The sequence below is a fragment of the Perognathus longimembris genome, chromosome 14, assembly GCF_023159225.1.
Source record: "Perognathus longimembris pacificus isolate PPM17 chromosome 14, ASM2315922v1, whole genome shotgun sequence".
In the NCBI taxonomy this organism is placed as follows: Eukaryota; Metazoa; Chordata; class Mammalia; order Rodentia; family Heteromyidae; genus Perognathus; species Perognathus longimembris.
Window position 1 is genome coordinate 60,310,479 of NC_063174.1, and position 24,996 is coordinate 60,335,474.

Sequence of the window (24,996 nt, forward strand, 5' to 3'; positions counted from 1 at the left end):
TTGTGCATCTAATATGCAACATTACACAAGCATGCTGAAGCGGGCCATGTATGTTTATACATGGACACATACTGGACACAATCACATCCCGCCCACAAAGCACCCTCTACATCCTCCTCCAGCTACTTGTTGCTGCTTAGGTGGCTTCACACAGCGCTAAGTGCTCTGTAGCTGGTTGCTCACTTGAACAACTGTGTGGGTGTGGCCTCAGGTTGGCCGCTTACCTAGGGTACTTCCTCCTAGCATGGGACTGGGCCTTGAGTCCTGGCACCCTGCAAGAGGCGCTGGGTCCCAGCAGTTACATAGCATTAAGTCTGCCATGGTTACAGACTTCCCTAGATTCAAGGGAAGGGAACGTAAATCCTACCTCTTGATGTAGTACAAAGAGCACGTAACAGCCATGTGGTGGCTCATGCCTGTCGTCCTGGCTACTCAAGAGGTGATACTGTAGAGAAATCAAGGTTTGAGGCACTGGAGATAGCACGGGGAGTGGGGGGCCTCATCAGCTGCACTGGACATGGATGAAAGTTACCAGGCAACTCACAGGCAGTGATGGGCGGGAGGGAATGAGAGAGGAGGCGGGAACTGCTGAAACTAAGCAACAGGAAAGAAATGTACATATCACCCAATCTATGTAAGGTAACCCTGCTGCATGTCATCTCTAAAACAGTAATAAAAAAATTTTAAGTTGGCGCTGGAGGAAAAAGGCCTGAGCTATGGTACAATAGGCACCTGGGAAGGTGGAGATGCTGAGACTGACAAGGCCCTGTGGCACTAGAATCAACACACGGAAATGCACTCACAATCCACATGGCATGCAAAACCGTGTAGAAGATGCATTTGGAAGGTTTATTGTTAGTATTATCATTACTTGCCTTTTCAACTCTTTGGCTGTGACTAAAACCTTTCATGGACTCTCATCAGCAATCTGTTAACAGTGTGCCTGCCCGTAGGTTTACTCCCACCCTCATGAAGCCAGGCAAGAAGACAGACGCAGACCAGACCATGCCATGCCTGTGAGCGGTCTGCATGCACTGTGGCCATCCCAGCCCTTCCCCTTCACGAGACCACCATGCCAATGCTGTGGTCTGCCCTGGGAGACTCCGGAAGAGGCCTCCATAGTCCCTGGAAAGAGACCTGGGGTTTAGAGTGAGAGATTCTAGGGTTTCAGATACCAAAAAGGGTAGCAAGGATGTACTCTATGGCTCCGTCGCTTTGTTGGAGAGGGTGGACCACAGTGAAGCTCTGGACATAGCCTCCCAGGTTTGAGAGCTGTTTCATCTTCAGAAGACTTGCAGAGTAGGAAAATACCCTCTAGCAACTGTTTTCAAGATAGCTCTATGCTCTCACTCACCTTTATCAGTTAAGGAAATGGGTGTGACACTGACCTACCCATGTTTGTCTGGCCACTGACTTATCCAGAGACCCCCAAAGCATTCATCCTTGCCTGTGGGTATGGTTGCCTAGCTGTCACCCAAGTGCATGTTCGGCTGTGGTGGGGGGTAGGAGATGGAGGCTAAGCCAAGCCCTATAAAGGCTTTGCCAGATGCTGCCCAGAACACTGCCTGCCTCCAAACTGTCTGCTTTCCTAGATGGGTACAAGACTGTTGAGAAGACACCGGATCTGTCATTGCCATGCCTTCTGCTCGCGGTGCCCTGCCGGTGGGAGGGAGGGCAGGCCCAGGCCGTGCACGGTGCTGCACAAGGCAGGTGTGCTCCAGGCTGGCTGCTGGAGTCTCACCGAGTCCCCTTTACCAGCTTGGCCTTCCCAGGGGCATCCATATGATTCAGTGTCTCCCTAGCTGCTGTCGCTCATGGAAAGTCCTTTCTGCCTCTGCTTCCTCACCTCTGGGAAGCCTCTCCCAGCAGCCCAGATTCACGACTTTGAACTTTTCCAAGACCCTCCTACCCCCCCCCCCCCCCCGCACTGCAGCTTCAGGAAGTGACCTATTTTCTCAACACATTTCTCCCCTTCTCTGCCTTTGAATTCCTTGTCAATCCCTCCCTCCTTTCCCTTCTTCTTCTTCTTTTTTTTTTTTTTGGCCAGTCCTGGGGCTTGGACTCAGGGCCTGAGCACTGTCCCTGGCTTCTTTTATTTGTTCAGGGCTAGCACTCTACCACTTGAGCCACAGCGCCACTTCTGGCCGTTTTCTATATATGTGGTGCTGGGGAATCGAACCCAGGGCTTCATGTATACAAGACAAGCATTCTTGCCACTAGGCCATATCCCCAGCGCCTTTCTCTGTCCAGTTCTCATGCAAGCTTCCAGCCACATACTTTAAAACCTGATTGCAAAGAATTTCATCCTTGAAAGAGACCACTCAACAATCTTAGTTTCGACTGGAACTCACGTGGAAGCCTCCCTGAGCCTCCTCCCGGCGGATCCCTCAGGCATGGCTCTGCATCTCCCGCTCTTTCCTCTCCTCTGGGCAAGCAGCAGTCCCTGCTTGCTCATGAAGTCATTATCTGTCTTTCCCCATTAAAAGGCAGGTCCGTGAGGGGAGGGATCTGTCCGCCTTCACCAATATAATCCTAGCTCCAAAGACATACAACAGCTGGGTAGTAAATGATGACCGAATAGTAAGACGAAAGGCAAACAGATAAGTGAGATCATTTCACATAGCCCAAACTGGTGGTGAGGGGTTGACCCATATTGTCAGTTGCCACTGTCCATGTGGACATTTCCAATTAATTCCTTAAAATGAAGTGAGATGTAAAATTCCATTACTCCACTTCACTGACTACTTTTCAAGTACTTTGCAGCCACACGAGTCTCCTAACTACTGCACTGGAGAGCATGACAGAGCATTCTCAGCATCGCAAACAATTCTTTGGACACTGCTGGTCAGCCATCTCAGAGTGTCTGGCAAGGGAGTGGTGGCTACTTCAACTACAGTGGTCAGAGACAGTTTCTCTGGGGAGACAGAATTTCAACTGAAATAGGGTAAGAATGAACTATGTAAACTATGGAAAAACAGCTTTGCAAGCTCAGGGCCATCTGCTCAAAATGCCCTGAAGCCTTAACAAGGCATCATTTAGGCCATCTAGGGGTTGCTCTGGCTAAGAGTAGGAATGGACTTTCTGAACACAAGAGGAAGGCTGAATGTCAGCTTCCAGCTTTACAGTTGTCTTGGCTGGGCATAAAGTTGACTTGGGCCGCATCAATTTGAGCAAGCCTCGGTAAACAAGGACAAGTCGAAACTTCTGTAACCCCATCTCCTAGAAATAGTCACTTATGCTTTGTGTCCATCTTTTCTAGCTTTTTTCTAATCATATGATAATCATAATCACAGAAAGGAGATAGGGCCAGAAGACTGCCACTTGTCCCCTCCTCCCTGGCGTCACGTTGACAGTGGCTCCCACCAGCCTCTGCCTTACCCCACACTCAGTACACAGCATCTGGCCATGAGCCCTGCACACTTTGCTCACCCACGTGCTTGACCCTTGCATGTCTCCATGCTTGCACCTTTTGTTAATTTATTTCCAATTGGAGATCCTTTCGATGGTGCCATCTGCTGCCTGTCTGTGAAGATCAATAACCTCAAACTTGATTGAGGACCAACATCAAAGGCAATCTCAGCATTTGGGAGGCTGAGGTAGGAGGATTGTGAGCTTGAGGCCAGTCAGGACTACACATTGAGTTCCAGGACCTTCTGTACTGCCTAATTAAACCCTGTCTCCAAACAACAACAACAACAACAACTGAAATCAACTTGCGAATATGCTCTGGCTGTTTAGCAAGGCCTTCCCTCCCAGCAGGCTTCTGCTGCCCCGTCTGAATGTGCCCTCTTCTCACCGCGACCTTGTAATCTAGGTCTCTAATGCTCTTAAGGTATTCTCTCCACCTCGGGTTATTTCTGTCCCTTCTTACATCCTCCCCTGGACTTAGGGGCTTCAAAGGGAAAAAGAAAAGTGATTGTATTTCACCCTGTTCACCCGGTAATCATTTTTTTGTGTGTGTGTTTCCCATTTGTGAAGAGCTGGATTCAAAATTTTATCAAGGTAAATCTACAAAACTTGCAGATTTAGAAGTTCATGGGCTTCTCCCTTTTGGTTCAGATGGGGTCAGCACTCTAATCTGGTTACTCCAGCTCTGGATGGTTTCTATAACAAACCGCAGGGCAACTAGCCAGTGGTGTTTATCAAGGCTCTTCAGGGGCCAAGCAAGAACCTTGCTTAGCCTAACAGAGCTGTTAGGTGTCGTGAGCCTTAAAGGTACAATTCTGGGGTTTTTCCTCATGCTCCTCAAAACTAAATGGTACCTCACACCAAATGATTGTCCACTTGTTGAAACTAAACTCACTGAGCACCTGTTATGTGCCTGGCTCTGGGATCAATACAATTCACCTGTGGGCAATTTAAATGCAATCTCACTTAAGTCTACTCTTAAGCCTGCAGGCTACTTTGTGCGGGAAGAGTTGGGTGTATGAATAAGTATGTCCTGATTCAATTTTTAAAAATGACTGTGAAACAATAGCCAAAATATGGAAACAACCCAGATGCCCCACTACAGATGAATGGATTCAAAAAAATGTGGTACCTATACACAATGGAATACTACATAGCGATTAGAAATGATAAAATATTGGTATTCGCAGGGAAATGGTCAGAACTTGAACAAATAATGTTGAGTGAGACAAGCCTAGAACGCAGAGAACAAAGGGGCTTGATCTCCCTGATATATGACTATGGGGGGGATGGACAGTAGAGACCAGGTCTGCAAAACAACAAACTTCTTTTCAAATGGTATTTTCACATGTTTGGGTAAGCGACTTTACATTATGTATCTAAAACCAAACAACTACTAAACATAAAAAGGTCTAGAATAGACCTATCAGTGGATCACAACAGCTCAACAGCTATGTAGACATGATCATATAAGACAAGGATAAGGAGCTGGGGATATGGCCTAGTGGCAAGAGTGCTTGCCTCGTATACATGAGGCCCTGGGTTCGATTCCCCAGCACCACATATACAGAAAACGGCCAGAAGGGGCGCTGTGGCTCAAGTGGCAGAGTGCTAGCCTTGAGCAAAAAGAAGCCAGGGACAGTGCTCAGGTCCTGAGTCCAAGCCCCACAACTGGCCAAAAAAAAAAACAACCCAAAAAAAAAAAAAAGACAAAGATAAGCAGAAACAACTCCAAGAGAAGGACACAGGAGGATTCTATTGTTGACATTACGTTTAAAGTTCTAGGTGAATTTCCTTTGGCATACCCTACGTGGTTACTGTATATGATTTTGGTAAACTGGATATTGTATATATGCCTACCTGATCTAGGGAAGGGAAAGAAAAACGAGGGTGTAAGATATCACAAGAAATTTACTCACTGCCTTATTATGTAACTGTACCCCCTTTGCACAACAATTTGTCAATAAAATTTAATTTTAAAAAATGACTGTGAAAGATTTTTCAAAGGAAAGGTCATGGACACCCTAAAAGGCGGTAGATGGGCTTAAAAGAAGTTACTGTCCAATCCATGCAACCCTTGGCTGGAGGTGGAGGCTGGGAGCCTGAGAGGTGCTGGGGACATGAGGAGAGGGGACTATAGCTATACCTGGAGACTGGAGGAGACAACAGCTTAAAGGCAGACAGCGTAGGTTAAGGAACAAGTCTAGGATGTCAGGCCAAACCACAGTAAGGGGTGAGCAGCATCAGTTTCTTCCAGTGAGGCACTAAGAAACAGAGTGCCTAAACTAGAACCACCATCGCGTGAGAAGCTCAGCTGAAAATCCAAGAGGCGAGATTGCCTTGCCACTCACTGGATGTCGCTGGGCAGAAAGGACATGAAGGAAGCTGAGACTATGGTGTCCTGGTGTCCTGGAAGCCAGGATCCAAAGGACATCCTGGGACAGGAAGGCCCAAGCTGTAATATTCCAGGCAGGAAGAACTCACACTAGACTCAGAGCAAACCAGGAGGCAGGGCCTCAAGTGTCATGGGTGTCTAAGAGAGGAGACACGGAGAAGAGAAAGGTGCAGAGGCGAGGCTGGCTGAGGGCCAGAGGGGAGAACCTCTGGCACTGTGTGGTTGGTTGGACTCTCTGGGAACCTCTCCAGTCAGCCAGAAAGACCCCAGGAGCATAAATGAAGTGATCGCTCAGCCATTTCTCCAGAGCGAGACATGGACAAAGCGTGTCCAAATTACTAGGGACCTTCTCAAAAAAGTATCTCAGCATTGTACACATAAATTAACATGCTGAATTAAAACCGTTTTGTACAATTATCTAAAGACAATTAATGGGAAACAGAGCATCTCAGAAGGGCAGGGAGTGTAGCAAAGAAGTTTTGTGTACTGTGGGAGATGGCTTTATGAACATGGAAGCTAGGGCCATCCCAGAAGAGGTGCCTCTCAGGCACACAGGTACACGCACGTACACGTGCACTCACACGCTGTCTCTGTATCCCCTTTGACATCCCATTCTAGATCCTTCTTTTGAAAGCAAGAGCTATATCTACATCCAGCATTCCTTTGAAGGCCACAAATACCCGGGGCACAATGTCCTCAGGGAGAGGTAACCGTCAGCTCATATGGTCATGAGATGGCAACTTCTAGTGTGGACAAATGGAAACCAGTTCCATAGCCAGTGAGGTACCTGCATGTCAGGTGATGGTGTAGTCAGACTTCTCTGGTTACTATGGTTTCAAGGTCACTGGCAGCTTGTCTGGTACCTTTTCTATGCTTTTTCTCAAACTCAAAGTGATCTGATAAATCCCTAATGACTTGCAACTAGACCTCTGCTGTATTGTCACTCTATGTCTTGGAGACAAGGCTCAAACACAATGTCCCAAACAGAAACCATCGTGCTGCCAAGAAACCTTGCTCTCTGCAGGCTTTCCTTCCTCACCATTCACTATATTACCCAAACTACAAACATGAGCACTGGCTTCTTAACCTATGATCTTGGCCCTCTCTATCTGAGCAAGTCCACCACTATCTGTGGTCCACTCCTGCTGTCACGGAGGCAGGCACCTGGACCATAACGCCACACTTTCCACACTCCTGACACAGATGCTCTCAAAAATGAAAATGAAATCACATCACTTTTCCAACTGAATAGTCTTCAGTGACCCTAAAATGCATTAGAAAACAAGTCCAATTGCTTGGCAACCCATACCTATCTTAATCAAGAGCCCTTGTTCCTTGCATCGCTCTGGCCACAACAAAGCATCCTATGCAGAGTCCTTCACAATTGCAAGCCTGACATCCTAATCCCAGTCCTTGCAGACTTCTCTTGTGCCATGGCCTACTAGTGGGTTTTCTGTTCCCACTCAGACATGTGCACTGCTGGAGGACAAAGGCAGTGCCTTGTTCACTGTGGGATTTCTTGCAGTATGCTTTGCACACAGAGGGCATCTGGAAATTGTCTACTGAACCCAGGCACATGGTGACTCACACCTGTAATCCTAGCTACTCAAGAAGCTAAATCTGAGGATTAAGGTTCGAAGCCAGCCTGGGCAGGAAAGTCCTTCAGTCTCTCACCTGCAATTAACTACCCCAAAAGAAGTGGAGCTGTTGCTCAAGTGGTAGAGCACTAGCTTTGAGCAAAAAAGCTCAGGGACTACGCCCAGGCCCTGAGTTCAAGCTCCAGGTTTGGCATACACACACACACACACACACACACACACACACACACACACACAGCCCCTTAGTTATCAGGGTGAGCCCAAAATGCCACTCACATCCTTCATTTCTAGCTTTACTACCTGATGCACTGCTGCACTCCAACATGACTTTAATTAGCACTTTCAATCATCAGGAACCCAAGACAGACTACAGAAGCACCGTCTTAAAAAGGGATTTTTTTTTCCCCTGGGAAAACTCAACTCCCAAGAGCGATCAGTGAAGTGAGAAAAACAGGTGGTCATCATGCTGAAGTTTTCTCAGATGGCTTACCATCAGACCAAGTGAAAGAATAAAGGTGAACAAATGCACTTGTGCTATTCAATGATACACGTTGTGGGAAATGAAGGTAACTTGTGGACAAGGACGTGAAGGGGGAAACCATGGGAGAGCAAAAGAAGGGGTGACACTGTCTAAAATAAGAAATGTGCTCTTCACCTGACGCTTGAAGCGGTAACCTCTCTGCACAACACCTTAATAATAATAAAATATTGGGGGAGGGGGGAAAGAAACAAAAAAATCAGCCCAGAGGCCGCCAGTGCCGGGTGGGCGGGGCCTCGAGCGGGCGGGGCCCCGGCGGCCCGGGCGGGGCTACCCCGGAGGAGGCCGGGTCGCTGGGGGCCGGGAGGGCGGGGCTAGCGCGGCGGGCGGGGCTTGGCGGGGCCCAGCGAAACCGCCGCTCGCGCGGCTCCCGGGGCCTCCTCAGACCCCACGTGTAGCGCGCACGAGCGCCCTCGTTTTGCAAGAGCCGCCGCGGTGAGGGGCGACGCCGAGAAGTCACCGTTCGCACACCGCCGGCGGGCGAAGTTGTCACCGCACATTTGGAACGTGCGTCCTGCACGCCTCACTCGTCCCCCGCCCTGACCCACACCTCCAGCGCGGCCACAGCCCCGTCACCTAAGTCGCAGCCACAGGCCTCCTCAGACGCCTCGCTTCCCACCGCTCGCCCGCCTCCCTCAGAACCCAGCGGCAGAAGCCAGCGCCGGCGGAGCAACGAGAAGTGGGTGGGGACTGGCCGCGCAGGGGGCGTGGCGGCGCAGCGGAGCGTTAGGGCACGTGAGGGAGCGCCGGCCAATGGCGGGGCGCCATTGGGGGGCGTGGGGGCGGGGCTAGGGCGGCGTGGGGGCGGCACGGGTAGGAGCCCGGCGCGGGGGCGGGGCCTGCGCAGGAGAGGGCCGGGCCAGGGGAGGGGCGGAGAGACGCCGCCGCCGCTGCCGCCGCCGCCGCCGCCGCCGCCGCGGCTGCCGCAGCCTCTGGGAGCCTGGAAAAGGGGAAGCGAGAGCGAGCGAGCGACTCAGTCCCCGGGCGGCGGCAGCGGCGGCGGCGGCGGCGGCGGCGGCCGGGGCGGCGCGACGGCCGGGGAGGGGGCGCTGCTGCGGCGGGGGCCGGCGGCGGCAGGGGCGGCGGCGGCGGCGGTCCGCACCAGCCATGCCGAATAAAAACAAGAAGGAGAAAGTGAGTCGCGGGTCTGGGCCGCCGGGGCGGAGGGCCGGGCCGGCCGGGGCAGGGGGCCTGGGCGGGTCGCCGGGGCCGGGTCCCGGAGCGCGGCGGCGGGCCGGGCCGGGCGCCCCGCAGGCCGGTGGGGGCGGGGAGCGCCGGGCCCGGCGGGGCGGCGGGAGGTCTGAGGTGGGCAGGTGCTGGCGGGGCGGCCGCCCGGGCGGGCCGGGCCGGGGGCGAGGCGGGCGGGCGGCTGACAGGGTTGCACGCTGCCCGGATCGACGCCCCGGGGCTCCGGAACACTGTCGATTACGGGGCTGGGCGGCGGCGGCGGCGGCGGCCGAGTGCGGCGTGTGGCGTTTGCATGGGGGGTGGGGTGCGGGGGGGGGGCCGAGGCTCCCCGCTTTAAGGTGTCAGGATCGCCCCCAGAAAGCCACAGTCGGGGCTTGGGGTGGGAGAGAAGCCAGGGGTGCGATGGGACGCTTGCAGAATGCCAAGAGCACTGCACAAAAGCGGGCTTACCTGACGCTGCTTAAAGTTTTCAGCCCCCCAATACCGGGGAGAAGGGCCGCGCCTTCCTCGGAATCGGGGCGGTGGGGGGGAGGGGTCGGGGGGCCACGGGGCTTGGCCGAAGTTTCTCTCCGCAATACGGTGTAGGTTTTCCCGGTGTGGAATGAAACCACCGCAAAGAAACTCCAGTTAGATTGTATACATCAGTGTCGAAACTGCATCTGGTTTATCTGATGTTTTGCTGTCAAAAAAAAAAAAAATCGAGAAGACTAATCGCTGCCCTTTGGTGTTTCCCAGGAACCACCTAAACCGGGGAAAAGTGGGAAAAGTTCAAAAGAAGGACAAGACACGGTAGACACAGAGGTAACTGTCTTCACATTTTTTCATGAGCAGTTTTTTAATATAGAGTTAAAAAAAAAAAAACAACTTGGGTGATAAAACCCCGGGTCTTCCAAAATATATCCCCACGTAAGATTTTGTGGCATCACCATTAGAGTTTTTCACTTGTTTCTTTTTTTTCTACTTGGGATTTGATGAAATGCTGTGCTAATAATCTGTAGAGCTGTTTTGGTGTGTGTGCGCGTGTGTGCTGGTTCTGGGGCTTGAGGCTTGAACTCGGGGCCTGGACACTGCCCCTGGGCTTCTCTTGCTCTGCCGCTTAAGCCACAGCACCGCTTCCTTGCTTTTTCTAAGTGGTTAATTGAGTATAACAGACTCACAGATTTTCCTGCCTGGACTGGCTTCGAACCGCATTCCTCAAATCCTCCTGAGTAGCTAGGTTTACAGGCACGAGCCCACCAGCATCTGGCTTGGAGCTGGTATTTTTGTTTATTCCACCACCTTCCCCGTAGCAAATGCTCCCTTGTAGACAGTCATATAGTGGCTTGGCTGGACTTCTGCTCCTTCTAGCTTCCTTTCTGTGCCAGCTACCAGGTGGCTTGTTTTCAGTGGCTCCTTCCTTTATCAGCCTGCTTTCCTTGGTGCTATCTGTGCATCTGGTGTCCACAGCAAGCTTTTTTCTTCTCTTGATGTCTAGCTCTTTTCAACCCAGTAGTGCTGGTATTTTTTTTTTTATATCTAGTTTTGGTATTTTTGTCTAGTCTTCTACTTTCTCTCCTCGCCTCCTTCCCACCTCTCCCCTCACCTCCCTGCAATTGGCAAGTTGTGACTTTTCCTTCTTCCTGGCTTTAGGCTCATTTAAGTAACAGCTGGAATGCTCTGGGTGGTTTTTGTCCACCTGGTGGAATCTTTGTTCCTTCACACAGTTGTAGCTTGGGAGTGTTTGCCAGGTCACCACGTTGGCCTTTTTCTCCCTGTGACTAATTGGGGAACTAGAGCTACTGAGGCCAAGGGTCCAAGTCTCTGTGAGTTCAGGAGCTGCTGACAAAGCCTCCTTGGAGCTAGGCTCCAGAACTGAGCACCGAGGTCTTACACACGATTACTTGTGACTGTCAGACTCCTTCCTGTACATCATATTAGAAGAGTTGAGCTCTTCCTGAGAAACACAGTTAACTGGTGATGAGCCCCAGTAGACTTTGATTAGCCCCAGGTTATCTTTTCTTGTCATTTGGTGTATTCTGAGCCACCCTCCTCTGCAGCAGGTGGCTTATTCCAACAAATCTGTCACCCTCTCTGGAGCAAAAAGCAGAAATCTAAAAGGTTCTTTAAATACTCAGTTAAGATTATTTGTGCTGGTCTTTCTCTGCTCTTTCTTTACAGCAGATAATCAACTTTTACGGCGGCTTGTTTGCATTTCCCTTGCTTACTTCCTGGGTCACTCTTCTGACAATTTAGATGAAATGTAGTTGCCCTTGCTGAGGTGTATGCTCTCTTTTGAGGTTGTTGCTCTTTCACTCTCATGAAAACTGCTAAGACTTCCTACTGCTCCTTAAGCCTTTCTTGCTAACACGTCTGTATCTACTTACTGCTAGTGCTACCAAGGGATATAAATCTGTATGTGTCATCTATTTTAGAGGAAAGAACCTGGCCGTAAGGATAAATAATGTTAAGTTTGAACCTGAAAAGTCCATCAGTAATTCAAAGATTGCCAAATCACTACTATGTGGAAATGTGTTTGTAAGGTAGATTGGGTTCTTGGACTGTCCATTGAGTTAGGATCTTGAGCGTGGCTTATAGTGTCTGAGTGTGATGCCCCATTTGTCTTTTTGTATTTTTTCTAGTGCTACTGTCTAAGAGCTGGAACCACAAAGCTTGAAATTACCACTACAAAACACTGAAATGTTGGGCACCTCACTACTTCCTCATAAGGACCCCAGAGGCAGCATGGCATATTAAGCATGACACTTGGCAGGTCACTGTGTAAACTTCTATTCAGGAATACAAATTGAGACACTTGAGTTCATCTGAACTCTGAGTTGACCCTTACTCTGTTGTTTTCCTCCCCTCAGCCTCTGCTCTCTTCTTCTCTTCTAGTTCCACCCACTTACCAAGCATGATTGACTCACCCAGGTGAATTAAACCATTCTTGCACACATTTTTCCTCTCCTGTCTCTCAGTGTTACTCTGAACTAGAATATCTTAACCTGAGCGATTTAAAGAGGTTTGATTTTCCCATGCTGCTCTTCAAGCATTTGGAGCATGTCACCTTCACAAACATCAGTTGTACATGTCCCCTATGAACATGTCTGTGAGCACGGACAGTAACCACATACCCGCTCCACAGCCTACAAGGTGTGGAGGGCAGGTGCCTGCTCCAGGCTTGAGAAGTAATCCCAACAGAAGAATCATTCACAAACCTGGCATGAGCTTGACATAACACATTACTTCAATTGTGTGAAAGGTCCTTATAGAGGAATCCCTGACTTGTCTTACAGAAGACAAGGCAGCAAGGGGTCTGCATGGCAGGTCCGATTTTTTGGCTACTTCAAGGGAATATTTGACAGCATGGACCTTTTGTTCCTAAGGAAGATAAAGTAATGGAGCAAAAGGTAGTCCAGTAAGGTGGAAAGACTTTCATTCACCTGAGGAATTACAAGATTGAAATGCTGCTTCCTGTTTGTCATAAATTATGAGTCATATACTTCTGTGACTCTATTTCCTCATCTCTAAGATGAGATAGTGAGTATAAGATTTGTTAAGAAATTTACCCCAGGGGCTGGGAATATGGCCTAGTGGCAAGAGTTCTCGCCTCATATATATGAAGCCCTGGGTTTGATTCCTCAGCACCACATATATAGAAAATGGCCAGAAGTGGCACTGTGACTCAAGTGGCAGAGTACTAGCCTTGAGCAAAAAGAAGCCAGGGACAGTGCTCAGGCCCTGAGTCCAAGGCCCAGGACTGGCCAAAAAAAAAGAAATTTACCCCAAAAGATATATGGCAGGATATAGCTTGTATAACAAAATACTGTTAAAGGCCATCAGTGTTGTAGCCAACTTGTGCCTTATGCCTTGTGCCTAACACGGCTTCTTCAATGACAGACACACTGATAAATTTTTTTCTTTCTTTTTTTTTCTCCTCTTCCAAATAGAATTTTAAAATTTGACTTGTTGCTTATCCACATGTGTCCTGGAAATGGAAGTTTCTGTCCAGTTCTCACTGCTGGTTTTGCAGTACATTTTTAAGGAACAAGAACACAGCTGGACCCGTAGGCCACTTGAAATTGGAAATTTGGAATTGGTGGAGATTGACAGGGAACTATATTCTTGAGCAGCCCTTCTCATAGCATTCGAGTCTGGGGGAGCATGACTAGGCACATTTTATGAATATTTAAAATCTTAATTCCTCCGAAATCCTAAGGTTCGTTTTGCAAGATCAGACCACAGGATGGTGTTGGTATATTGCTTTGTCTTGTCTTGTCTTTTAAATTTGTGTACTGTGTCCAAAGTTATGCTTTAAGAAAATTGTTAATGCTTTTGTGAAGGTGGTTTGTTTTCAGCACATTAAAGGTGATTTGAGTATTGTTCTCTGCTCATGTATTTTGCGTGCCCGACTTCAGCTTAGTTTTGTTTCAGAGCCTATATAGCAATTCTTATGTAACATCTATTGCTGAAAAGAAAGCTGAACGGCCTTCCCTTGGCCTTGGTAGCTGTCTCAACACAGTCTACCTTTAGGAATGGAATCCTCACAGTCTGTCCTTTTACAATTCCATTGCAAGTTAAAACGGAAATGTTTTATTAATCTGATAGCACATCCTTATATTAACATAAAATTTTAAATATATCATCTCAAAGTTCTTTTTTTGTTTTTTAACTTTCTGATCATACTCTGGCAGGAGCTTTCTCCTGAGTTAGTTGGGAGAAGGCAATGGAAAGTGTTCAGGGGGAACTGAATGGCAGCATGGCCCCCGCGGGGGGACGTCTGGCCCCTGCTTCCCTGGCAAGACTGAAGCCTCCATTTAGAGGCTCATCTCTGAGCACTCATCTTCTGTTTGGACCTCCTGTACCTTGCTTCCCTTCATCCTCTTCCCAGCTTTTTTCCATACAACCCTCAAATGAATTCCAGTAATCCAAGTCAAAGAAGTAGTATTTGGAGAATACTACAGATAAAGACTCTGGAAGATAGGTGGCAAGATATATCTTGGTGTAACAGGGTACTGCTAAAAGGCATTGACATTCACGTGTAATTGTTATGTAAGAAATGTAATTCCTTGTTTTGAATTGCTTAGTCTTGGTAGGCTCTTCTCAGTCTCCCTCTTCCTAACCATCCTTGCTCAGGTGCTGGAGAAAGGTGGCTAGGATGCAAAGGACTAGCAGCTGCTTACCTGAGCCAGCTGTTCTCAAGACCTCAGAAAAGCAGTTGGATCTTCCTTAAACGGCCAGCTCCTCTGGCGCACCTTCCTCTCCAATTGTAAGCGGCACAGATGGGTGACTCTGAGGAGACCCACTTGTGCTTTCCCATCGCACTGCAGCTTCAACGCTGGACGTGTGGGGCCGATTCTTTGTTGGAAAGCTGTCTTAGTCTTGTGCTTTGTAGGAGGTTCACCGGCATCCTTGGACTTACCCACCGAAGGCCATTAGCAACCACGCGTGCATCCATGCATTGCTAAATGTCTCCTAGAGGTTACACTCGCCCTTGCTGAGCCTCTGCAGAGCACATGTTTGCTTACAGAGCAACATATACTTGACATATACTGCGACCTGCCTGTACTTTCCTGCAGAACTGCTGTACTCAGGTGAAAGGAGGGTTGCTCCTGTTCACTCACCAAAGTTAGAACCCAAAAGGGGAGCTATATCTACCTACTGAATTTATCCAAGTAAAGAGTAAACCTCATCACCAGAAAGAGGAGCATTGCTTTATGTTCTTGCAAATCTCTTGAGCTGTCTGCCTCTGCGTTCAGTCTGTTCTGATATCTTGGGTAGCCTGTGAACAACACATCATGATGCTACAAAGGCCAAATCGTATCTTCCTGTTAGGGAAGCAGCTTTGCCTTCTTGGACACCTGAAAGCAAATGAGGGACCCCACTGTGGTCCCCAGAACATACCTAAAGACCTCTGTTTTGAAACACTCTTCTGGTTAACCTCTGACTAAACCCTTCATCTTTTTAGCTCCAACTCAAGTTCATCTATTTTTAAATTTAAGGGAACCTGTTTTTACCATCTGGACCATATTTTTTCTCAACTTTCATTCATATTGTTTTAACTTGCCACCCTCACTAGATGTAGCCCTGTAGGACATAATTTCACATGATTCTGTTGGGTTAGTCAATATCAAAAGTGATAAGGAAAAAAAGAATTTCAAAACAAGTTGCTTTTTTAAAAAGGCTGTCTCATTTATTTTTACCTAAAGACATATCTGGAATTTTTATTCAGTTTTATTTACTTTAACTGAATAGCATACTGATATAGGAGATTAAGGTACTTAGGACTCTTTCCTGCGTGCCTTTCTTGTGTTGTGGTGGTGTTGGTACGTGTGTGTGTTCATCCATTTGTTTTTCTGGCATTAGGGTTTGAACCCAAAACCTCTCTCTTGCTTGGCTTGTTTGGGAAGCTGGCACTCTGTCACTTGAGCCAACCTTAAGCCCTTGGCTGGGTTTGGGTTTTTTGAGATAGGGTCTCAATATGTAGCTAAGGCTGACCTTGAACTTGATTATGTAGGCTACGCTAGCCTTGAACTCAAGATTCTCTGTCTTCAGCCTCATGAGTCTGGGATCAAAAGCCTGCACCATCACATCTAAAGGTTTTAAGAAATAGAATATTTTTAGTTTGCTTTAATGTACTTAGGAAAGAGAATAGTCTCAAGATTTTGCTAGACAGTTCAGTAGTAAAAGGTCTCCACTCATAACTAATGCTCTACTCCCCGAATTCCAGTTCTGTGAAAGTCTCAAGATACTATTTTCATTTCCATTCAAGTATGTTTTCTATATGCCTCCAGTTCTTTTGCGCTCATTGTTTTTCAGAGTGAGCCTTGAGCTTGTGGGTTGGATAAGCCTCAGACTTGGATCTTCCTATCTCACCTACTGAGTAGCTAGGACTACAGACATATGGCACCTCTCACAGCCTAAGATTTCATAGTTTAAATTTATGTAGGGAATCGGGTGTGGTGACATACATCTGTAATCCCAGCACTATGGAGACTGAGACAAGAGGATTGCAGGTTCCAAACTTGTATAACAAGTTTCAGGCTGTCTGAGAATCAGTGGAAGATCCTGCCAAGTAAATACATAAAATGGATATTTAGAGAATGCTTTCCAGTAGAATATACTTTTTTTTTTGCCAGACCTGGGGCTTGAACTCAGGGCCCAGCACTGTCCCTGCTTCTTTTTGCTCAAGGCTAGCACTCTACCACTTGAGCCACAGTGCCGCTTCTGGCTATGTCTATATATGTGGTGCTGAGGAATGGAACCCAGGGCTTCACGTATACGAGGCAAGCACTTTACCACTAGGCCACATTCCCAGCCCCTCCAGTAGAATATACTTTGAATGTGTCTTATAAAGTAGAGTTTGTCATGAGCACATCAAGTCTTGTGCAAACATTATGTCTTGTTGATTGGAGAATCCTAACCAGTTAAGTTGAAACTTGAATCTTGGCTGTCTGTATTATTTGTGCTGTGTGACACCTGTTGCCTCTGGACAGTCAGTGGATTTGAGAGTAATCTGGACTCCATTCAGTCAGACCTCGTCTCTGCTGAATGGATGGGACAAGATGGAGACCATCTCAGGAAAGCCAGCCAGAGCTTGGAGTTAGAACATAAGGTGCTTGAAAGTACCTAAACAGGGCTGGGAATATGGCCTAGTGGTAGAGTGCATGCCTTGCATACATAAAGCCCTGGGTTTGATTCCTCAGCACCACATATATAGAAAAAAGCCAGAAGCGGCACTGTGGCTCAAGTGGTAGAGTGCTAGCCTTGAGCAAAAAGAAGCCAACGACAGTGATCAAGTCCTGAGTTCAAGCCCCAGGACTGGCAAAAAAAAAAAAAAAGAAAGAAAGCACCTAAACAGGCAGAGGCTTACCACTGATAAAGCATTCCTCTTCTAGAAAGATTTCATCATATGAGTGACAGGAAATGATCTAACCTAGTCTGAGAGGTGCAAAGCTCTGAATTCCTGTGGGCTGCATCCTGCCACACAGTAGTAAAAGTTTTCCCTGCCTTCATGGTATAACTGGGCAGTCAACCTGCCTTCCAAAGTTACGGGTGAAATCCTCTCGAAGATTGCAAGTAGGACTTTCCATGATGGGTGGGAGCCTGTGAGAGGCCAGGCACACATGGTGCATGATCTTCTTGTATTCTCTTATCAGTGAGTTGTGTTAAGCAAGGACTTCCCTATTCCCTGCTTCTTGGGCAGGTTTGAGAACAGCGGCCACAGTGAGGTGCTGCTCTTCAGTACAGTGTTGCAGTCTTCATGTCTCCACCTGGGGGAGTCAGAGAACAAGCCTGGACAAAGGTTTGAGGACATACTGGATTTTCTTTCGTCATATATACTATCTTTTTAAAGATGAGAATTATGGTTATGGCCCTAAAGAGCAGGAGTGCTGACCAACTGCTGATTTTTCTCAGAGATATCAAAGGATCTGGAAAGTCTGAAATGTTAGAATTGCCCTGGATATATGTTAGCCACTTGTCATCTCAAGTAATTTAATCTTGAATTAATGAAACTAAAAATTAAAATCTAGTTCCTTGGTCTTCAGTGGCTTGTGGCTACTCCAGTGGCCATCAGATATATAACCGTCCAGCTTCCCAGAGCCTCTGGGTAGAGCCACCTTGGAGCTTAGGGCTGTTGCCCAAAGTCAGTTCTAACATGAATGAATTTGACTTAATTTTGTTAAGCTGTTAACTCTTTGTAATATGAAATATCAAATTTTAGGGTAAATTTAAAGGAAAAAGAGGATAATTGGCAAATGAGAAGGAAGTAGGTAAAATTAGGGAATAAGAAGCAGGAAGAGGGCTGGGGATATGGCCTAGTGGCAAGAATGCTTGCCTCGTATACATAAAGCCCTGGGTTTGATTCCTTAGCACCACATATACAGAAAACGGCCAGGAGTGGCGCTGTGCCGAAGTGGCAGAGTGCTAGCCTTGAGCAAAAAGAAGCCAGGGACAGTGCTCAGGCCCTGAGTCCAAGCCCCAGGACTGGCCAAAAAAAAAACACCAGAAAAACAGAAGTGGCGCTGTGGCTCAAGTGGTTGAGCGCTAGCCTTGAGCTGAAGAGCTCAGAGGTGCCCAGGCCTAGAGTTCAAGCTCCACAACTGATAAGAAAAAATAAAAAAAAGAAGCAGGAAGAGGGAGTATACTGGCGAGATGGGGAGGAAGCCACCTTTGCCTCTAGGTCCACAGTGGGCCTACCTGGGAGGCCTACACAAGGAAGACTTCACTTGTCCTAGGAGGGGAGCCTACAGAGCCAAGAGAAGTTACAAGTCCTTCCAGATGTCTTTTTAGACATTTGGTTTCTCTTACAGATTTATTTTTAGATCAAAACACCCATGGTTAAAAAGTAGAATAGTACAGGCTCTGGAGATTTAGCTTAGTGGAAAAGAGCAAGCTTAGCACGAGCAAGGGCCTGTATTCCATCCCTAGCACCACACTAAAGGAAAAATAATACAGTCCTATGAAGCTTCTCTCTTTTACCCAGCACAGTAGAGTAGAGCAGATAATTTGCTCAGAGGCAGAGATGAGAGCTGGTGCTCCAGACCTGGCCTTCGTTTTAGAGACCTTGGTGGGAGCTGGTAGCAGCCTTTGTTTTCCTAGACAGCCTAGGGTCTTTGGAGTATATGTTCTTCCCTTGATAGACACCTAGTTCAGCAGTGTTCTGCAGAAATGATTAGGGCAAAGAAGTGACTATGGACAGATGAGTATCCGATGAATGATTCCTGATTTCACTCCTGTCTTCCACTATAGCTGGGATTCCAGGCCCAAACCTCTAAAGGATCTTGAGCTCCCATCACCTGCTCCCGAACCAAGTTTCACTGTACTGTTATGGGTGCACCCGTGATTCATCTTCAATCTCGTTATTGCAGGGGGTCACGGTTCTCCTGTTCCTTCATTATCCATGTGGAATGGGGTGCACAGTCAACCTCCATCCTCCCTTTTCCATTTCTATCTCTCCCCAGGAAATGTTGGCCTAGAAAAAATAAAAACAAAAAACACTTGCTCTGAAGGGCCAGATAGGAAATATTCTAGGCTGTGCAGACCTTGGAGACTTCTGTGTTCTCTGACACAACTGCTAAGCTCTGATGTTGTAGCCTGGGACCAGCATTAGTCAGTGGTAAACAGATGGATGCTGCTATGGTAAACAAAACTTCATTTACAAAACAGGGCCAGATGTGGCCCAGGAGCTATATGGCCCAGGGGAATCCGAATGAGGTTCAGTACTCAGAGAAAGTGGTGAGAGACTGGTCATGTTGCTGCCCTCAGGCTCTACCCTTGAACTCTTACCTGAAACCAGACTTGCTATCTCCATTCATCACTTGGAAGCTGCTCCTAGACCTGAAGTTTGGCCCTACCCAGTGGAATTTGACATCCAGTTAGAAATCTACAGAACTAACAGCATTTGAATGAAGGAAACAAGCTGATTATTTAGAGTAGTAATCCCTTATATCATAAGACCTCTGGGGTTAAGGATTTGTTACAAAACCAGTTGCCTATTTTACTGTTTGAATGAATCATTTTGAATGATAGAGTACCCATTTATCTCCTGCCCAGATTTTGGCTGGGGAATTGGGGAAGGTGTCCTGGGGCTTGAACTCAGAGCCTTGTTGCCGTTGCTAGTGCTCTACCACTTGTGCCACAGCTCCACTTCCCACTTTTTGGTAATTTATTGGAGTTAAGAGTCTCCTGAAGTTTCCTACCCTGGCTGGCTTCTCATCTCAGTCCTTAGATCTCAGCTTCCTGAGTAGGTAGGATTACAGGCCCTGCTTCATCCAGATTTTTTTTTTTACTCCACATTTTGGAGGGTTCTGCTGTGGAAGACTGCACACTTTTTCCCAAGAGTGATGGAAGCCTCTGGCATCTTGTTTCTCTGTCTTAGTCAATGTCCACATGCTTGATGGCTTCTAGGAAGACTTAAGGAGTGGGCCTTGTATTCTCAAGGCAAACAATACCACTTCCCCTGATACTTCCTTGTGGGCCTAGCAAAGTATGGAGGGGGCCAGACCCAGGAGCAGTGACCCATCTACCAGCCTGGGCACCAGAGCCTCTACATGGTGTCAGGGTCAAGGGCCTACTTGGGCCTTACCTTGCTTAACCTCTCCATGTGACCTGGCTGCTCTCTCTCACACCGCCTTCCCACATGGCTCCTGGTGTTTCTCCAATCAGGCCACCCTGAGCAGGCAGGGAGCAGACACCTTCCACTTTATGATATAGCCACCCTTTGGCCTCTGAGCACCTCAACCACACCTTGCAGGCCCCAGAAACACAGCTACTTGGTAGACAGGTGAGGAGTCTTAATGCTCACACAGAACTCTGCAGGCAACTGACCTTCAGTGGCTTCTAAATGAAGGTCAGTCAGCTATTTTGGCTTGGGTTTGGTAAATACTGTGAGAAACCACTTCTTAACACTGAGCCAGACACAAGGAGGCTCAAGTCTGTCCTGGCGCATATCTTGCCTCACCAAATGTATAGATAAAAGCAAAACTACCCTTTCCCTCCAGTCTAGCAGAGTGGCAAGCAAGGAAGAATCGTGTCTTCGTTAGATGTACCAAAGTCAAGTAGCTGACCAGTACTTTTTTTTTTTTTTTTTTTTGGCCAGTCCTGGGGCTTGGACTCAGGGCCTGAGCACTGTCCCTGGCTTCTTTTTGCTCAAAGCTAGCACTCTGCCACTTGAGCCACAGCGCCACTTCTGGCCGTTTTCTGTGTGTGTGGTGATGGGGAATTGAACCCAGGGCCTCATGTATACGAGGCAAGCACTCTTGCCACTAGGCCATATCCCCAGCCCCTGACCAGTACTTCTTGACAAAGGTTAATTTTAAGATCAATCCCTGTTTTTATTTAATGTGTAAACTCCTGGAGTTCAAAAGCATACCTGTCATTTTTCACTTACTGTCCAGACAACATTAATGCTTCCTCTGTACCTCACTGCTGCCCATGGCACCCTCGCTGCTTGTAACAGCAAGATGTATCTGATGAGAGGGTACTGCAGCTCACCACTGCCTCATTCTGGGTCCAGAACCTTCCCAGTTACTCCCCATGTTACCCCTGCCCCCGAAGGCCAATGTGCTCTCAGTAGATTTGCCTCTCCTCTGTATTCCTGTATGTGGAAATATGAGATAGGAGGCCTTTTGTGTCTGGCTTCTTCTACCTGGCATCATGATTTAAGGCCCATCTCTGTTGTCATCTATCAGTAAACCATTCCTCTTCACGGCCGAATCATATTCCATGCTATGGATTTGTCCATTCTGGACATCCTGCATCAGCTGATGGGATTTGGCTATGTGAATAGTGCTGCTGTGAACATTTACAACACATTTTGGTTTAACTTTGTTTACAGTTCTTGGTAGTGTACACTTGGGCACATGAGTAACTGCTGGGTCATTCAATAATTTTGTGTAACTCACTGAGGACCCAGACTGGCCTCCACAGCTGCTGCTCTGTTTACATTCCCACTAGCAATGCGCAGGCCTACAGTTTCCCACATCTTACGAACAACTGTCATTATCCATTCATAATACAGTGTACCACCTAGACGTGCTGACGGGTACCTGTAATCCCAGAACACAGGAGGCTGAGGTGGGAGGATCACAAATTCTGCAGTGTAGAAAGATATTGCCTAAAAAAAGGCCAAGCATGAGTGGCTCATGCCTATAATCCTAGCTACTCAGGAGGCTGACATCTAAGGATCTCAGTTCAAAGCCAGCCCAGGAAGAAATGTGTAAGACTCTTACTTTCAATTAACCACCAGAAAACTGGAAGTGGAGCCATAGCTCAAAGTGATAGATAGAGCTCTAGTCTTCTGTAAAAGAGCTCAGAGACAGGGTCCAGGCCCTGAGGCCAAGCCCCATTAATGCCCCCCCCCCAAGAAAAAAACAATTAAAAAGAAATACAACGAAGGATCAAGCCTGTACTGGTGGTATGGAATGGTGTGCCACTGTGGTTGCCATTTGCAGATTTTTGGTGGTGTCTTTTCACATGCTGTTGCCCACTTGTCTTTTCTGGAGAAATGTCCATTTAAGTCCTTTGCTGCCCTTCTTTACTAGGCTCTTTTTTCTGTTACTGAGTTGCTGGAGTTCTTTTTGTATTCTGGATACTAGACCCTTTTCAGAAATACAATTTTCAAATACTTTGTCATATTTGGTTAAATTATCTTTGCCTTTTTTTTTTTTAATCAGTCATAGAGCTTGAGCCCAGGTCTGGGCTCTGTCCTGAGATTTTTTTGCTCAAAACTAATGCTCTACTATTTTGAGCCACAGCTCCACTTCGGGTTTTCTGGTGGCTAATTGGAGATAAGAGTCTTATAGGACTGTCCTGCTTAGGCTTGCTCCGGACTATGACCCTCAGATTTCAGCCTCCTGAGTAGCTATGTTGTGGGGTCCACGGATCAACAGGCAATGAGACACTTACATTAGAAAAATGTAAAAAAAGATTTTATTGAGCAGGAAAGTACTGATGCACCAGGGCTGCACTCTAGGTCAGGATCTCAAGCTGCAGCCCCGGGGCCATCTCAGAGGGCTGCTTATATACCCAAAACGACAGGAATTCCCCCTTTAGCTTAACTATAGGGGCTTGTGTCAGCCACAACAGGTCAGGGCGTCTCGATCTTCACTGGAAGTTAGCTAGCAACCAGGTGGCTAAGCAGGATGAAACTCTGTGGGGGGTAGGGGGGTATTAATAGGTATAATCAGAGCAAAACTAACTATAACTTTGCACCAGGGGCCAGCTCTAGAGAAGTTTTACATTGAACACTACAGACAGTAAAAGTAAAGTTTTACATTGAACACTACAGAACAGTATTAGCAATATTTCGTTATTGAAAGCCAGCATAGCAACGGATTTATTATCTTCATCACTTCAGCTAGGATTACAGGTGTGAGCCACTGTTGTCTGACTTTCCTTTGCCTTTTATCTTTTGTTGCACAAAGTTTTCAATATTTGTGAAGTTCAGCTTACCTGTTTTTTTTTTCTTTAGTTCCTTGTGATTTTTGTGTCATAGTTTAAGAAACTATTGCTGGGCTGGGGATATAGCCTAGTGGCAAGAGTGCCTGCCTCGGATACACGAGGCCCTAGGTTCGATTCCCCAGCACCACATATACAGAAAACGGCCAGAAGCGGCGCTGTGGCTCAAGTGGCGGAGTGCTAGCCTTGAGCGGGAAGAAGCCAGGGACAGTGCTCAGGCCCGGAGTCCAAGGCCCAGGACTGGCCAAAAAAAAAAAAGAAAGAAACTATTGCTAAGTCCACTTTTGTTAAGTTTTACTTCTGTGTACTTTTAAGAGTTTTATTAAAGCTCTTTATTTTGTTTGTGTTTGGGGGAGGATGCTGGATTTTGAACTCAGGGCTTTGTGCTTGCTCTGCTATTTGAGCCATTCCCCCAGCCCTTTGTTAAGCTCTGTTTTTCGGAGAAGTCTCACAGTTTTGTTCTAGGCCTTGGACCATGATCATTCTTTTTATGCCTCCCATATAGCTGGGATTCTAGGCACAAACTCCCACATTCAGCTTGTTGGTTGAGATTGTCTCACTAGCTTTTTTACAAGTGACCTTGAAATGTGATCCTAAATAGCTGGAATTACAGGTGCTGACTATTATACCCAGAGGATTGTGTGGTTCTAACTCTTATATTTAGATCTTAGATCTATTTTGAGTTCAATTTTATCTGTGGCATGAGGTTAAGGTCTAGCTTCATTCTTTTCCGTGTGACTGTCCCATTGTCACAGCAGTCTACAAACAAGGGTATACCTGTATTCTTTGTCCATGCAGTGGTCTCTGCTCTTAGTTCCATCCCATTGACCTGAATGTCAGGTCATGCTAGTTGATCATTCTCCTTGAAAAGATACTAATAGACATGCAAACATAGGTTTTCGTCTGGGAAAAGAAGTCATCTGGTACTGCCAAACATAAAGTGTGTTCATGTACAGAGCAGTTATATAAGGGAGAATCAGAGGCTGTGTTGGTGATGTGGAGAAGAGTTGAGTGGCTCTGGGCCATCACGAGAGCTTTGGTAGATAAAAGGTTGCTGAGACATAGTCCCCGATCTCCAGTATTAGACCATTTTGTAGAGGTAGACATGTGATCAAGTCATGATGTAAGTCTAAGGGAAATCCTTAAGAATATCAAGGCTGTGGTTGAGCCTAGCTGCAAGAGTGTGGAAGTGGGAAAACTTTATAAACAAGTGACATTGAGCCAAGATAGAAGGTTGAGTATTTGAAAACCTTTGAGCATGTGGAAGTGGGGTTGGTGGGAAATGAAGAAAGCATTTCATGTAAAAGGAACAGACCTTGGCACAGGACATGTCCAGGAGACATTTGAGAAGCTGAGTGAGGTGAAAGGCCTTGAAATAAAGGGTCTGTGTCTGGAGATTTTTGAAATCAAAGTCTGGCAGCAGAATAAAATGGGGAAAGGTTCTAGTTGTGACACTCTTAACCTAGAGGTGATAGGATTAAATTAAACCAGAGGTCCCATCTTCCAGCTTTGCGTTGTGAGAACTCTGCCAGGCCCACTTGCCTAGCCTCCCCCACTTCCCTCTCCTTAGATTGGTGTTTACAGGACTCTTTAATATGCATTCAATAAGCATAGTAATGAGGCTCAGCTCCATTAACGATCCTTGAGCTCATGCAGACAGCACACCCTGACTAGATCTGGAGACCCTTGACTCACCTCAAGTCATCTCTGCTCTGCATTCAGGTCAACTTTTATAACTTCCACATACAAGAGAGAACATGTGGCAGTTGTCTCTGTTTCTGACTTACTTCACTTAACACAATGTCTTCCAATGCCTTCCCACATTGCTGCAAATACTAGGACTCTATTCTTATTAATAGCTGAATAATATTCCATGGTATATATACTGTATTGTCTGTACCTGTTTATCTGTTGATAGACACCTAAGCTGA

At 47.1% G+C, this 24,996-nt stretch overlaps 1 protein-coding gene across 4 annotated transcripts in view; it reads left to right on the plus strand.

Annotated features, from left to right (window-relative positions):
• Nucleotides 1-8,913: 8,913 nt before the first annotated feature.
• Nucleotides 8,914-24,996, plus strand: part of Ppp2r5c (protein phosphatase 2 regulatory subunit B'gamma) — a 134,132-nt gene continuing 118,049 nt past the window's right edge. For 2 of the 4 annotated variants that reach the window (XM_048362690.1, XM_048362689.1), the window contains exons 1-2: nt 8,926-9,073; nt 9,863-9,928. In XM_048362690.1, coding sequence (XP_048218647.1) covers nt 9,047-9,073; nt 9,863-9,928 — 93 coding nt within the window. In that variant the 5' untranslated portion in view covers nt 8,926-9,046. Of the gene's footprint in view, nt 9,074-9,862; nt 9,929-24,996 lie in introns of all 4 variants that reach the window. The other 2 variants (XM_048362688.1, XM_048362687.1) reach the window with 2 other exon arrangements.